The 11,392-nt window shown below is 51.6% G+C and overlaps 1 protein-coding gene across 1 annotated transcript in view; it reads right to left on the reverse strand.

The window, feature by feature from the left end:
* The window catches only part of UNC13A (unc-13 homolog A), a 60,983-nt gene extending 55,960 nt beyond the window's left edge, over positions 1–5,023 (reverse strand). Inside the window, exon 1 of the mRNA XM_053897142.1 lies at positions 4,834–5,023. Within this exon, the coding sequence (XP_053753117.1) occupies positions 4,834–4,855 (22 nt within the window). The 5' untranslated portion in view covers positions 4,856–5,023. The remainder of the gene's footprint in view (positions 1–4,833) is intronic.
* Positions 5,024–11,392: the final 6,369 nt, after the last annotated feature.

Here is an 11,392-nt window from a genome sequence, read left to right on the forward strand (position 1 = left end):
CCTCGACAGAGATTTCTGTGTTTTTTTACCCACTGCCACTTAGAACTAGGCCTGACATATAGTAGGTGCTCATTAAATAGTGTTCAGTGAAATAATGACATAATTTCCTCCTCCAGCAGCCCTGTGGTGAGATCTGCCCCCTCCTCGCAGGCGGGCGCCGTCCGCGGTGTGGCACGCTCTGTCCCTGCTCTGTCCAGGGTGCTGAACCCCTTTTTCTGGTTTTACCTCCAATGAACTTGGCACGCCTTTTTACCTCCTGTGTACTACTGAGCCCTCCTCAGGCCTGAGAACGCAGTGAGCTCTCAGGAAACGTCCTACACCCACGGACCTCCTTCCCGAAGGCTTTTAGTCCCCATTAATAAAAACACCATCATTGATTTTTCCTGTCATTGGCTCACACTTACGGAACTCTTCCACAGGCCAGGCAGCATGCCAAGGGCTCTGTGTGCCTCATCTCACTGGAGAGTTCTAGCAAACCTAGGCAGTGGGTGCGATTAGTGTGCCCATTCTACAGATGGGCACGCTGAGGAATGAAGAGGATACAGGACTTGCCAGGAAGCGGTGGATTTAAGGGTTCAAACCTAGGCCTGTTGGACTAGGGATGTCCCAGTTGGCACTCACAGAGTAAGCCCATTGTATGTGGGAGGAAAGTGAGGCACGGGTTAGGAGAGGGGCTAAGACTGCAGCCCTGAAGATGAATCAGAGCCAACCCTGGAGGGCATCCTATGATTATAGTGAGAGCAAAGACCCAGAGACAACCTCCCCTGGCTAGGTGGTCATCAGAAATAGGGCAGCCAGGGGAAGAGGGGTTTGTGAGGGCTTCCTGGGAGAGAAGCAGGGGGAGAGGCCACAATGAATGGGGGAGATAATGACATGTCTCTTTATCGAGTGAGTGAAGGAAGACGGTGATCCCAGGACAGACTCTCACCCCATGAAAGGGAGGGTTAGTCTTCTTCCAAGAAGAGGTTCAACCTTCACCCTGAATTCCCAGTAGGCTGTGGAGTCAGACAGCTACATCTCTAACTCTGTGGCACTAAGCAAGTTGTCGAACCTCCCTGAGCCTCAGTTTTCCTTATCTGTAAAATGGATATCTGTAAGGATTAAAGAGGGCAATGGGCATAAAAGTCCTCAACACCGTACTTACAGAATGCCGGATAAACGGGGCTTATTGTTGATATTATTAGTTTTGAGGCAAACTCACTCATGTACGCATTTGCTAATTGTATGCAATATTCATTCACCAACTATTTCTGGAGACTTTAAAACCACTGAGTGGCCTGGCCAAATGCTGTAAGGCACGTAAGAAGGTCTAGAACTGAATCCCCACCACCATGATTTTGCACGTGCTATTCCTTCCACCTAGAGCACCATGTCCCTTCTGCTTAGCTCCCCCTCATCTTCTGAGACCCAGGCGAATGTTGAGGGTCGGGGGGAGGGGAGGTAAAAGCATGCTTCCTAAAGGGAGAGAGCTCTGGATCCTACCTTCCCTGCCTCCCTCAGCCCTTCCCTTTCCCTCCCACTCTGACCGCACCAGCCTGAGGCCAGGAATAGTGCTGGGTCTCCAGGAACGGTGCCTACCATATAGTAGGTGTTCAACAAATGCTTGCTGAATAAATATATGAATGAATTCGTGAAGGAGCAAGGTTCCTTTGCAGACTCAGGACTCTGCCAAGCCCTACCAAGTGGATGGGGTTGGGGCGGCAGCGGGACTCCATATAGATAGATAAAGAAATGAGGGGGGGCCAAAGGCAAGACCTGAACAAGATGGTCTCCTGTATGTTGGTGTCAGATAAGTATGCAAGAGTTTACATTTGTGTGTGTTTGCATGTGCATTTGCTCATGTTACCAGGGAAGGCAGGCGTACGTACATGGGTGTACGTGTATGCGTGGAGGGACACGTGCTTATGTGTACCACCTGAACGCAGGTGATGATGTGCACATATGTGTCAGGAAGTGGAGCGTGACTGTATGGGCGAAATGCTGGTATGTGTGAGTTTAGGTATCTGCGGGCTTGCAGGTGATGTGTTAATTAGAAACCTATGTTGTGGTGTGTGTGTGTGTGTTACACTGTTATATGGAACGTGCATTTGCTTACTTGTGTGTCCACACATAAGTGTATTTTGTGAATCATCATTCGTCTGTTCAAAGGGGCTGCTTTGAATGTCCAGACAAGCGTCATCATGCATGTGGCTTTGGTATGTGTACATGTGTGTGTTTCTTGGGATTGGAGCCCTAACAGGAATACGTAGGTACAGGCCTGTGTGTCAGGTGACATGGATATTGTGACCCCGCATCACACATGTTTGGATACATCCGTGTGTGCGTACATGCACGTGGACACACATGCCTATATTTTGGGGACCATGTGTACATGGCAGAGTGGCTGTGTCCCATATACATATGTGTGTTCACACACACACACATGAATGTACACACGTGTCCAGAGTGAGTGTGCATTCATAGGTGGTCTTCGTGCAATCTTGGTGGGTCCTGGGCATTTCTGTCCACACAGGGTGAGTCTGTGTATGAACGTTCCAGTGCGTGTGTGTATAGATATGGGCAAACATGAGTGGGCTCCCGGTTGGGGGTACGGCTATTTCCTCAACTCCAAGGATGAGTTCAAACCCATGGAAAACCCTCCCAGCCCAGCTCCACTGCTGCCTTGCCCCCTCTCCCTTTTCATTGACCCCCTCAGCCCCAGCGGGCATCACTCCCACCCCTCCCAGCATTTCACCCCTCTCCACTTCTCTTGGTCTCCCCCTCTGCATTATTCCATTCCCCGTACATCTCAGGGTTTTACTCCCCACCCCACCCTGAGCCTTGCCCCTCCCAGCAACACCCCTCCACTCTACTGGTGATTCCCTTCCTGTAAGTTCCACAGAATCATCCAACACAACTCTTCCTCCAGGCCTCCGTTTCTGGAAGCCTCACCCCTCTTCACACCACCCCCACAGCCCAGCCTCCAGTTTGCGTCAGAGTCAAGGGTGAGATTCCCCCCCCCCCCCCCCACACACACACAACTAGGCAAACCTTCCAGAGGAACCCAACTTGGAGGATGTGAGGCAGGGAGCAGGAATAACACACCAATTGGCCCCCTTCTCCAGTGCCAGCCCCCCCTGGCCCCACTGCTGGGCAACTTAGAGGAGGGGGAGAGGCCAATAGGGGTTTGGACGTTCACCTCCGCCTTTCCTTTAGTCAGAGTCAGGGGGTCTCCTCCACTTCCCCACTCCCCTAACTCCATAGGCCAGGGGGTAGTTGGCTTTCATTCTTATGGGCCCTTGGGCCACCATCAGCCACGGTAGGGAACGACCTGGGAAAGGAGGTCCTTGTCCCTTTAAGAACACCCGCGTCCACGCCTGCCCAGCCCCGCGCGACAGCACTCTGGAAGCCGCCGCGGCAGGGAGCTGGCGGGCGGGGCAGGGTTTGTGAATGGAGCGACGGAGGGGGAGGGGAAGAAGGGGGAGGGGCGACGGGGGCGGTTCCGGGCTCTGGGCCTGTTCACTGGGGTCCAGGTGGAGACCGGGGTTCAGTGCTCGCGCTCTCTCTCTCGCTCTCTCTCTCTCTCTCTCTCTCTCTCACACACACACACACACACACGCACACACACACCCCACACACTCCCCGCTGTCTAAGATCTCCCAAAGCCTAACATCTCAGGCCTCACCAACACACTCCTTCCGAGACCTCAGCCTTCTTAGAGGGAGTAGGTGTGAGTGAGGGAGATGGACCCCAGTCCTTGAAACCCAAGGTTGAGACCTCTATAAGCCTTGAGCCCCTGTTCACCACCAACCCCACCATCCAAGGTCTCCCAGAGCTTGAGTTCTCAGCAGGAATGCCCGGGATGCCTGAGTCCTGGTGGGCTCTCTTCACCCCTACCCCAACCTCAGAAGTGGGGGACAGCGATCATGCCCCTCCTGTGTCTCTTTCCTTCCCTCCCCACCCCAACGCAGAGCGTGGGCCTGGGCGTGGGCCTCCGTGCAGATGGCGTTCGAGCCCCAAAATAGCTCCACCCCACTTCTCCCTCCCTCCATTCGGCGCAAAGTGGGTGAGGTGAGGATGTCGGGAGGGGTGCAGGCCGGCACTGCACCCTCAAGGGGTCAGCTTCCAATGGGGGAAGCCGGTTAGGCGTTCTGGAGTGCTGGAGGGGGCAGGGAGTGAGGAGACCCTCAGGCGATTCCCCCAGCCCCCACTGGAGAGTCCAAAGAGTTAGCGGGGAAATGTGTCCCCAGACACCAGTCACAAGCCTCTCAGGACCTACGGAAGGGTCTCCCTAGCCCCGACCCCGGCCTCTTCACACCCAAAGCTGAGGGATTCCTAGAGGTCGCCCGGGCAAGCCCCCTTACCCAAATCTTACATGCTCAGGGCTTGGAGACCCCTCCTCTCTGCACTCCTTTTCGAATTCCGAGCCCAGCCCACGTCCCTGAGAACCCACAGCCCAGCCCACCGGCGCAAGACTCCCTCCAAGTACCCTACAGGATTCATTCGAACTACCCAGCCCAGCCCCTTCCACACTTAGTAACCTGGTCTACATAGACTCCCCATCTAGACTGTCTCCAGATAGAGCCCCGGATCCCGGCTGGCGTCCACGCGGGCCTCCGCATTCAGCCATGTCCGTACGACCCCCAGCAGCGGCCACTAGGACCCTCTGAGAACGCAGCTACCTCTACCTGGATCACCCTCTTCGGCTCCCTGACGCGTCTACAAGGGCCACCCTCTCAAAAGTCCAGTCTCGTGTACTCGGGTCACCCCCTCAGGAGTCCAGCCGCATCCACACGGACCCCGAGCCCGGTCCGGGTCCACACCGGTCCCCAGCCTCGCAGCCTCGCCTCCTACCTCCAACGCAAAGTAGAGACATGTCTCCGGGGTCGCCGGCGGGCCGGCTCTGTCAGGTGGAGCTTAGCGGCCACTGGGCTGGGGCATGGCCGGGGCTGCAGCCCGCGCTCAGCTCACGCCGGGGCCCGGCCTCCGCCGCCGGCCATCTTGGTTCAGCACCGGGGGTGCGGACAGCTCCTGACGTGGTGCTGATGTGGAGCTGGCGGGCGGAGCCCAGGGACGCCTGATGGGGCGGGGGCGCTGCAGGCTTGGGGGAGCTTTAAAGGGCCGGAGCCGGGTGGGGGCTCCCCGTCCCCAGGGCTTCCAGACCAGAGGGACACAGGGCAGCCCCATTCAGGTTCCCTACAGGTTCTGCGTGTTTTCGTCTCTGCTGGAGTCGCTTTGTGGGCTCTCTGTCTCTTGAGTCCTTTGCTGTCTCTGCTTTCCCTGAGTATCTCTGTTCCTCTGTTTCTGTCTACGTCTGTCTCATTGCCGGCTTCTCTATTTCTTTCTCTCCCTGTGTCTCTCTGTTCCTCTTTTTGTCTCCCCATCTCTCGGTCATGTGTCTCCCTCTGAGCATTTTTTTTTCTGTTCAGTCTCTCTGCCTCTCCCTGTCTAGATCTCCCTCTGAGTCTCTGTTTCACTATTTAAGTCATCCAGGCTGTGGATCTTTGTATACACTCAGACTGGATCCTGTCCTTCACTCCCTCGTGTAACTGGCAAACTCCTATTCATCGATCAACGCCCAGATTGAACATCCCCTCTTCCAGGAAGCCTTCACTGACTCCGCCACACTGGCCCTTTACTTACCTTCTGGACTCCCCCAGCTCCCAACTCTTCCCCTGGCTCAGCCCTGACCCCAGCACATCTCTGCTCCCCGCCCTCCCCACTTATCTAGCTGGGCAGTTCCATATGGGTTCAACACAATGCCGCTGGTTTTCATCCACGTTTCTGCAAGCGTGACTGTAATACGTGCAGCTTTCACTATTCTACAGTATTCTCTTGATTTACTATACCTCTGGTTATCTATTTTCCATCTGATAGATCTTAAGATTGTCCCCGCTTTGAGTTTATTTTTTAAAAAAAAACTTTCATAATCATTCTCAGACATGTAGGCTGGTGCGTGAGTAAGACTGCTGGATCATAGGACACCCACGTGCTCTGCTTCACGAGATAACATCAACTTGTGTTTTCTGACGTAGCTCCAACTATTTCTATCACACCAGCACCAGATAAGCATTCAGTTGCCCCACACCCTTGTCAACACTTGGAATACTCTCAGTTTTTGGATCACGCCAAAATGGAGGGGGAGAAGCGGCGCCTCATTTTGGTTTTGATTTGCTTTCTGATTGCTCGTGAGGGGGACCTCTTCCTGTGAGTATTGGTTTCTTCTTAGGGTGCAATTCTTGCTCCAGTCTTTCATCCGTTTTTTAAAACGTGACTGTCATTTCCTACTCGTGTAGTTCTTTATCCGTATTAGACACAACCCCTTTGTTGGTTTAATGCGTGTTGTAAAACTTTTTTAAAGATCTCCAGTTTTGTGGCTGGTTGCCGTTCTATTTATGGTATCATTTTCTGAACAGGGGCTCTTAATGTTTTAAATAAACTTTTCATTTTGGAAAAATTTTAGACATACAGAAAAGTTACAGAGGCACTGGGCTGTAAAAAGATACGGACTGTTTGTATATACTCTTTACCTAGTTTGTGCTAATGTTAACGTCTAACATGTGGTTACAGGGTTATACGTGTCAAAAGTAAAACATTTACATTGGTGCTTATTATTAAGTAAATCGCAAACTTTATATTTCCCCAGTTTTTCCAACTAATGCTCTCTTCCTAGGCAATGATCCAATCCGGATCCTACACCGCATGTAATGATCTTATCTCCTTGGTCTCCACCTAGCTGTGATTTCTTAGTCTTTCTTATTAGTCATGACCTCGACACATTTAAAGAGTACTTGTCAGGCGTTTTGCAGAAAGTCACTTGATTTGTGTTTTTCTGATGCTTTCTCATTATGAGACTGGGGTTATGGGCTTGAGGGGAAGATCACAGAGACGGGGGTCCTTCGTTGTCATCAGGGGTCCCTGATGCCCACATGACATCACAGGGACTGTTAACTTTGACCATCAGGGTTAGATGCTGTCTGCCACGCTCATCTTACAATTTTTCTCCTTCCCTGTTCTGTTCTTTGTAAGCAAATCACTAAGCTCAGCCCACCCTGAAGGGGAGGGAATTATACTCCACCTTCTGGAGCAGGAGTATCTAGGGAGATCTTAATTTTAAATTCCTTTTTTACTGCTGTAAAATACACATAACAAAATGTACCATTTTAACCATTTTAAAGTGTACAATTCAGGGGCCTTTTTTTACATTCACAAGGTTGTGCAACCACCACCTCTATCTAGTAATAACGTATTTCTGTTACCCTAAAAAGAAACCCCATCCCCGTTGGCAGTCACTCCTCACCCCCCTCTCCCAGCCCCTTGAAACCACCAATCTGCTTTCTGTGTCTATGGGTTTAATTTAAGATTCTTCAGCCTTAGTCTTTTTCTTTGCAGTAAAGAAAATGCAAGACACTGTTATTTCCTCCTTACCAGTTCTTTATCTCTCATTTATTTTTCCTGCCTTATGGTGCAGACCGGTGCAATCTCAAGACACCATGGTAACTGACATCCTTGCCTTGTCTGCCCATCTTAAAGAGAACATTTCCATGTTCACCACCAAATATGATATCTGCTGGAAGTTTTTAATAGAAAATCAAGTTAAAGAGATTGACTTCTATTTCCAGTGTGCTAAGACTTTTTTTTTTTTTCTTTTACCACACACAGGTGGTGAATTTTAGCAATTAGATTTCCCAATCTTTACTGGGTATATCTTAACTTTTTGCCTTTAATCCGTTCATGTGCAGTACCTTTCTCTCTATATGGTTGATATGCATTGGTCTCTCCTGTTGTCTGTCTCTTTTATCCACACATCACCTCCTTCTATCTGCCAAAGCCTCTGATAAACTCATCATTCAGATCCAATTAATTTTAAGCCCCACCGTTCCGTTTTGCCGCCGCCAACAGCTCTGCTAAGTCCAAAGCTATTTGAGCTATCTCGTCCCTCCATTTAATCATACCATGCTGGGGCACCTGGGTAGCTCGGTCCGTTGAGCGTCTGACTCTTGATTTCAGTTCGGGTCATGAGCCCAGGATCATGGGATCAAGCCCCGCATCGGACTCCACACTGAGCATGGAGCCTGTTTGAGATTCCCTCTCTCTCTCCTTCTGCCCCTCTTCCCGGCTCGTGTTCTCTCTCTTAAAAGAAAAAAAAAATTATGCCATGCTGCCTCCATGTTTCTCTTGCTCTCTCTTCTCTGCAGCTCCCTCTTTCCCTGGCTCCTCTTACTACGCATCTACATTCAAGTCTTTGGCAAACTCATACTCACTCTCTGTCCCTCTATGCCTCTTCTCTTGGCTTCCGGTGTTTAACTCTCTTTACCATGCTATGAAGTCCACAGAGAAAAGTGATTCAAAGACAAATAATGGGAGATAGTACACAGACTGGTGAGAAGTACAACTCCTCCCCCTCATGCACACACACAGGAAAAGACCCACCTATCACCAAACATACACACACACACACACACACACACACACACCTCCCAGGCAACGAGCTCCTGGCAATCCCCAGAGGCCCAAACTTGCTCACACCCTACGCCAAGAGCTTCTCCTGTAGCCCCAATCCAGGGGCAACCATGCTTGGTCTTCAAATAAATTCCCAGTCTTTACTGGGTATATCTGATGTCTCTCGTACTGTACAAAGCTCCACAGAGGGGAAAGATATGAATGGGATGTCAATCAATTTGTGAAGCAAGTGTTTGCTGGCACCTCCTGGATGCTGGGGACTACTCTTGTCATCAGGTTCCACCGAGTGACATGGTTCCTAGCATGAAAGTTGGCAACAAATAAGCCTTCACAGCAGGCATCAAGGAAAATTATGAGGAAAACAGGGAAGGTCCCATGATAGACAGGAATGGTGCAGGATGGGAAAAGTGCCGTCTGGAGGAGTAACACATGAGCTGAGATCCAAAGGAAGAGAAGGACCCAGGCATGGGAAGAGATGGGGAAGGGACATTCAAGACAGCAGAGCAGGTGCAAAGGCCCTGAGGTAGGGCCATGTCTGGTGCATTGTAGGAATACCAAGGAAGCTGGTGTGGCTGGAACAGAGTGAGAGAGAAGGGAGATGGGCAGGGGTAAAGACCACGTGGAGTTTCCTGGCTACGGGGAGGAGTGTGAGTTTTACTTGAAGGGTAATGAGAGCCATGAGATGCCTTTGAGCAGAGAAAGGACATGATCTGATTTATGATTTAAGAATCCCTGAGGCACCTGGGTGGCTGAGTCAGTTGAACATCTGACTCTTGATTTCGGCTCAGGTCATGATCTCACATTTCATGGGATCAAGCCCCACGTCAGGCTCTGTGCTGACAGTGCGGAGCCTGCTTGGGATTCTCTCTCTCCCTCCCTCTCTTGCTCTCTTTCTCAAGATAAATAAATAAAAACTTAAAAAAAAAAAAAAGAATCCCTCTGAGACTACCAGGGGAGCAGGGGTGGTCGTGGCAAGAGTGTAGGTGACAGGAGGCCAGAGCAGCACCCAGGTGGCAGGTGACAGGGCCTATGGGAATGAAGGGATGGTTCAGGTTCATTCTGGAGTCTCAGTCTAAAGTACCAGCCAATGAACCGGACATGTGGAGGTAAGGGAAGAGAAGTGACAAGAATGGGTCCAGATTTGGGGTCTGGGAGACTGGGAGATGGTGGAGACATCTGCCATACTGATGAAGAAGTGGAAGAAACTTCGGGGTCAGAAACTGAGACCTATGTGTTGGGCTTGCTGAGTTGGCAATGCCTGCAAGGCACCCAATGGGAATACCCAGTGCAGGTGACTATTTGAGTCTGAAACTCGGGGCTGGCGATACAAATGGGATAGACATCAACATGAGATGGGGTGTGGCCATTTGGGCCCAGAGGGTAGAGAGAGGGTAAAGGGCCCCCTGGCTCCCAGGACCAGAACTAAGACTTCAAAGCCAGGGTCCACCTTCCATATGTTTGCCCATCCCCAGCTGTAGTCCCTGTGACCAGGGCGGCAAGCACTGGTAAGTGCAGGGAACATGGAACTCAGAGCCCCTGGGACTGCCATACAGTCTCATCTCCCCCCAACATTTCTATTGTCAACGGCCTTGGGTACTGGGGTGGGGTGGGAGTGGAGGAGTACTGAAGGAGATGAAGTGGGTACAAGTAGGTGATCGTCCATTCAAGGTTCTCCTGAGTGGAGAGGGAAAGAGTATTCAGGCGGTTCCAGAAAGCCTACTGCGTGCTTGGCAATGTCCCGAAAGGCCTGACAGATGCTATTTCCCTTAATCCTTTGCAGCCTAACGTGGGAGCAATAATATGCTCATTTTATAGACAGGAAGATCGAGTTCCTGAGAGGTTGGAGGGATGGGAGTTGAAGCTGCACCGACTGTCAGAATAGGTCATTTCCCTAACACAGATGCTCATGTAATCATTCAGTCAATGAACACGGCATCCACGCACGCATAGTGCCCAATCCGGGGTCCTATATGGTGACTGCGAGGGGGTGCGGGGCAACAGGACCCAATCTCCAAGGTCAGAGGAGGGACAAAGGAAGGGAGAAGGGATTCTTGGGATGCTGCCAACAGCTTCCTGGAAGAGCAGAAACTGGAGAGGGAGGACATCTCACAAAGGACTGAGAATTAGAGGACGAGCGTTCCTGGCAGAGGGCGTGGTGAGTCAAATGTTCGGAGGCTGTGCCACTGCTGGACCTACTCTGGGCCTTCAGGCCGGGGGTCACAAAGAGAAACCGATGCGGGCAGTCTTGGTTTATCACGTATAAAACGGGGATTGGAAAGGTGACTGTGACCTAAAGAACTAATGAGAAGAGGGCAGCGCGGCCCTTTGCGAGTTCCCAGCCGCGACCTGCACGGCTCTGACAAGGGACTAACTCAAGGAAGCGAAGCACTGGATTGGCTGGCGGAGGGCGGACAATAAAAAGGGGACGATTGGATTGGTCAAGAGGATGAGGTGGCAAAAAGTGCGAAGAGAGGCGATAGGTCCAGGGGGAGTGGGGGGTGTGGCTCCGGGCTCAGAGGCGGGGCTCAGCCTGAAGTCTCCCGAGTGACCAGCAAGTGGCAGTACTGGGCCAAAGAACGATCCCAAGGCCCCGCCCCGTCGCAGGCAGGAACCCTGTCCAGGAGAGCCAGACACTGTCCACTCGTTTAATCCCCTCAGCCGAGTTTACCGACCGGGAAGCAGAACGAAAATGCAAGTCACGTGCCCAAGGTCCCACAGCCGGTGAGTGGCAGAGTCGGGATTCAAATCCAGGCAGCCCCTTGGGGCCCTTAACCCCTAGACTCCCAAATCCCCTAAAATGATAGTTAAAACAACAACAAAGATTCCCTCTCAACAATTACTGAGCTCTTCCTGTGTACCTTACACGCCATCCCCCAGATGGGTACATTCATTTTCATTTTGCAGATGAGGTTTTCCTCGTCTGAAAGCACCGAGGAGGGGCTCGGGGCAC

Source organism: Panthera pardus, unplaced genomic scaffold (assembly GCF_024362965.1).
Source record: "Panthera pardus isolate Hobbes unplaced genomic scaffold, ASM2436296v1 HiC_scaffold_8, whole genome shotgun sequence".
NCBI lineage: Eukaryota > Metazoa > Chordata > Mammalia > Carnivora > Felidae > Panthera > Panthera pardus.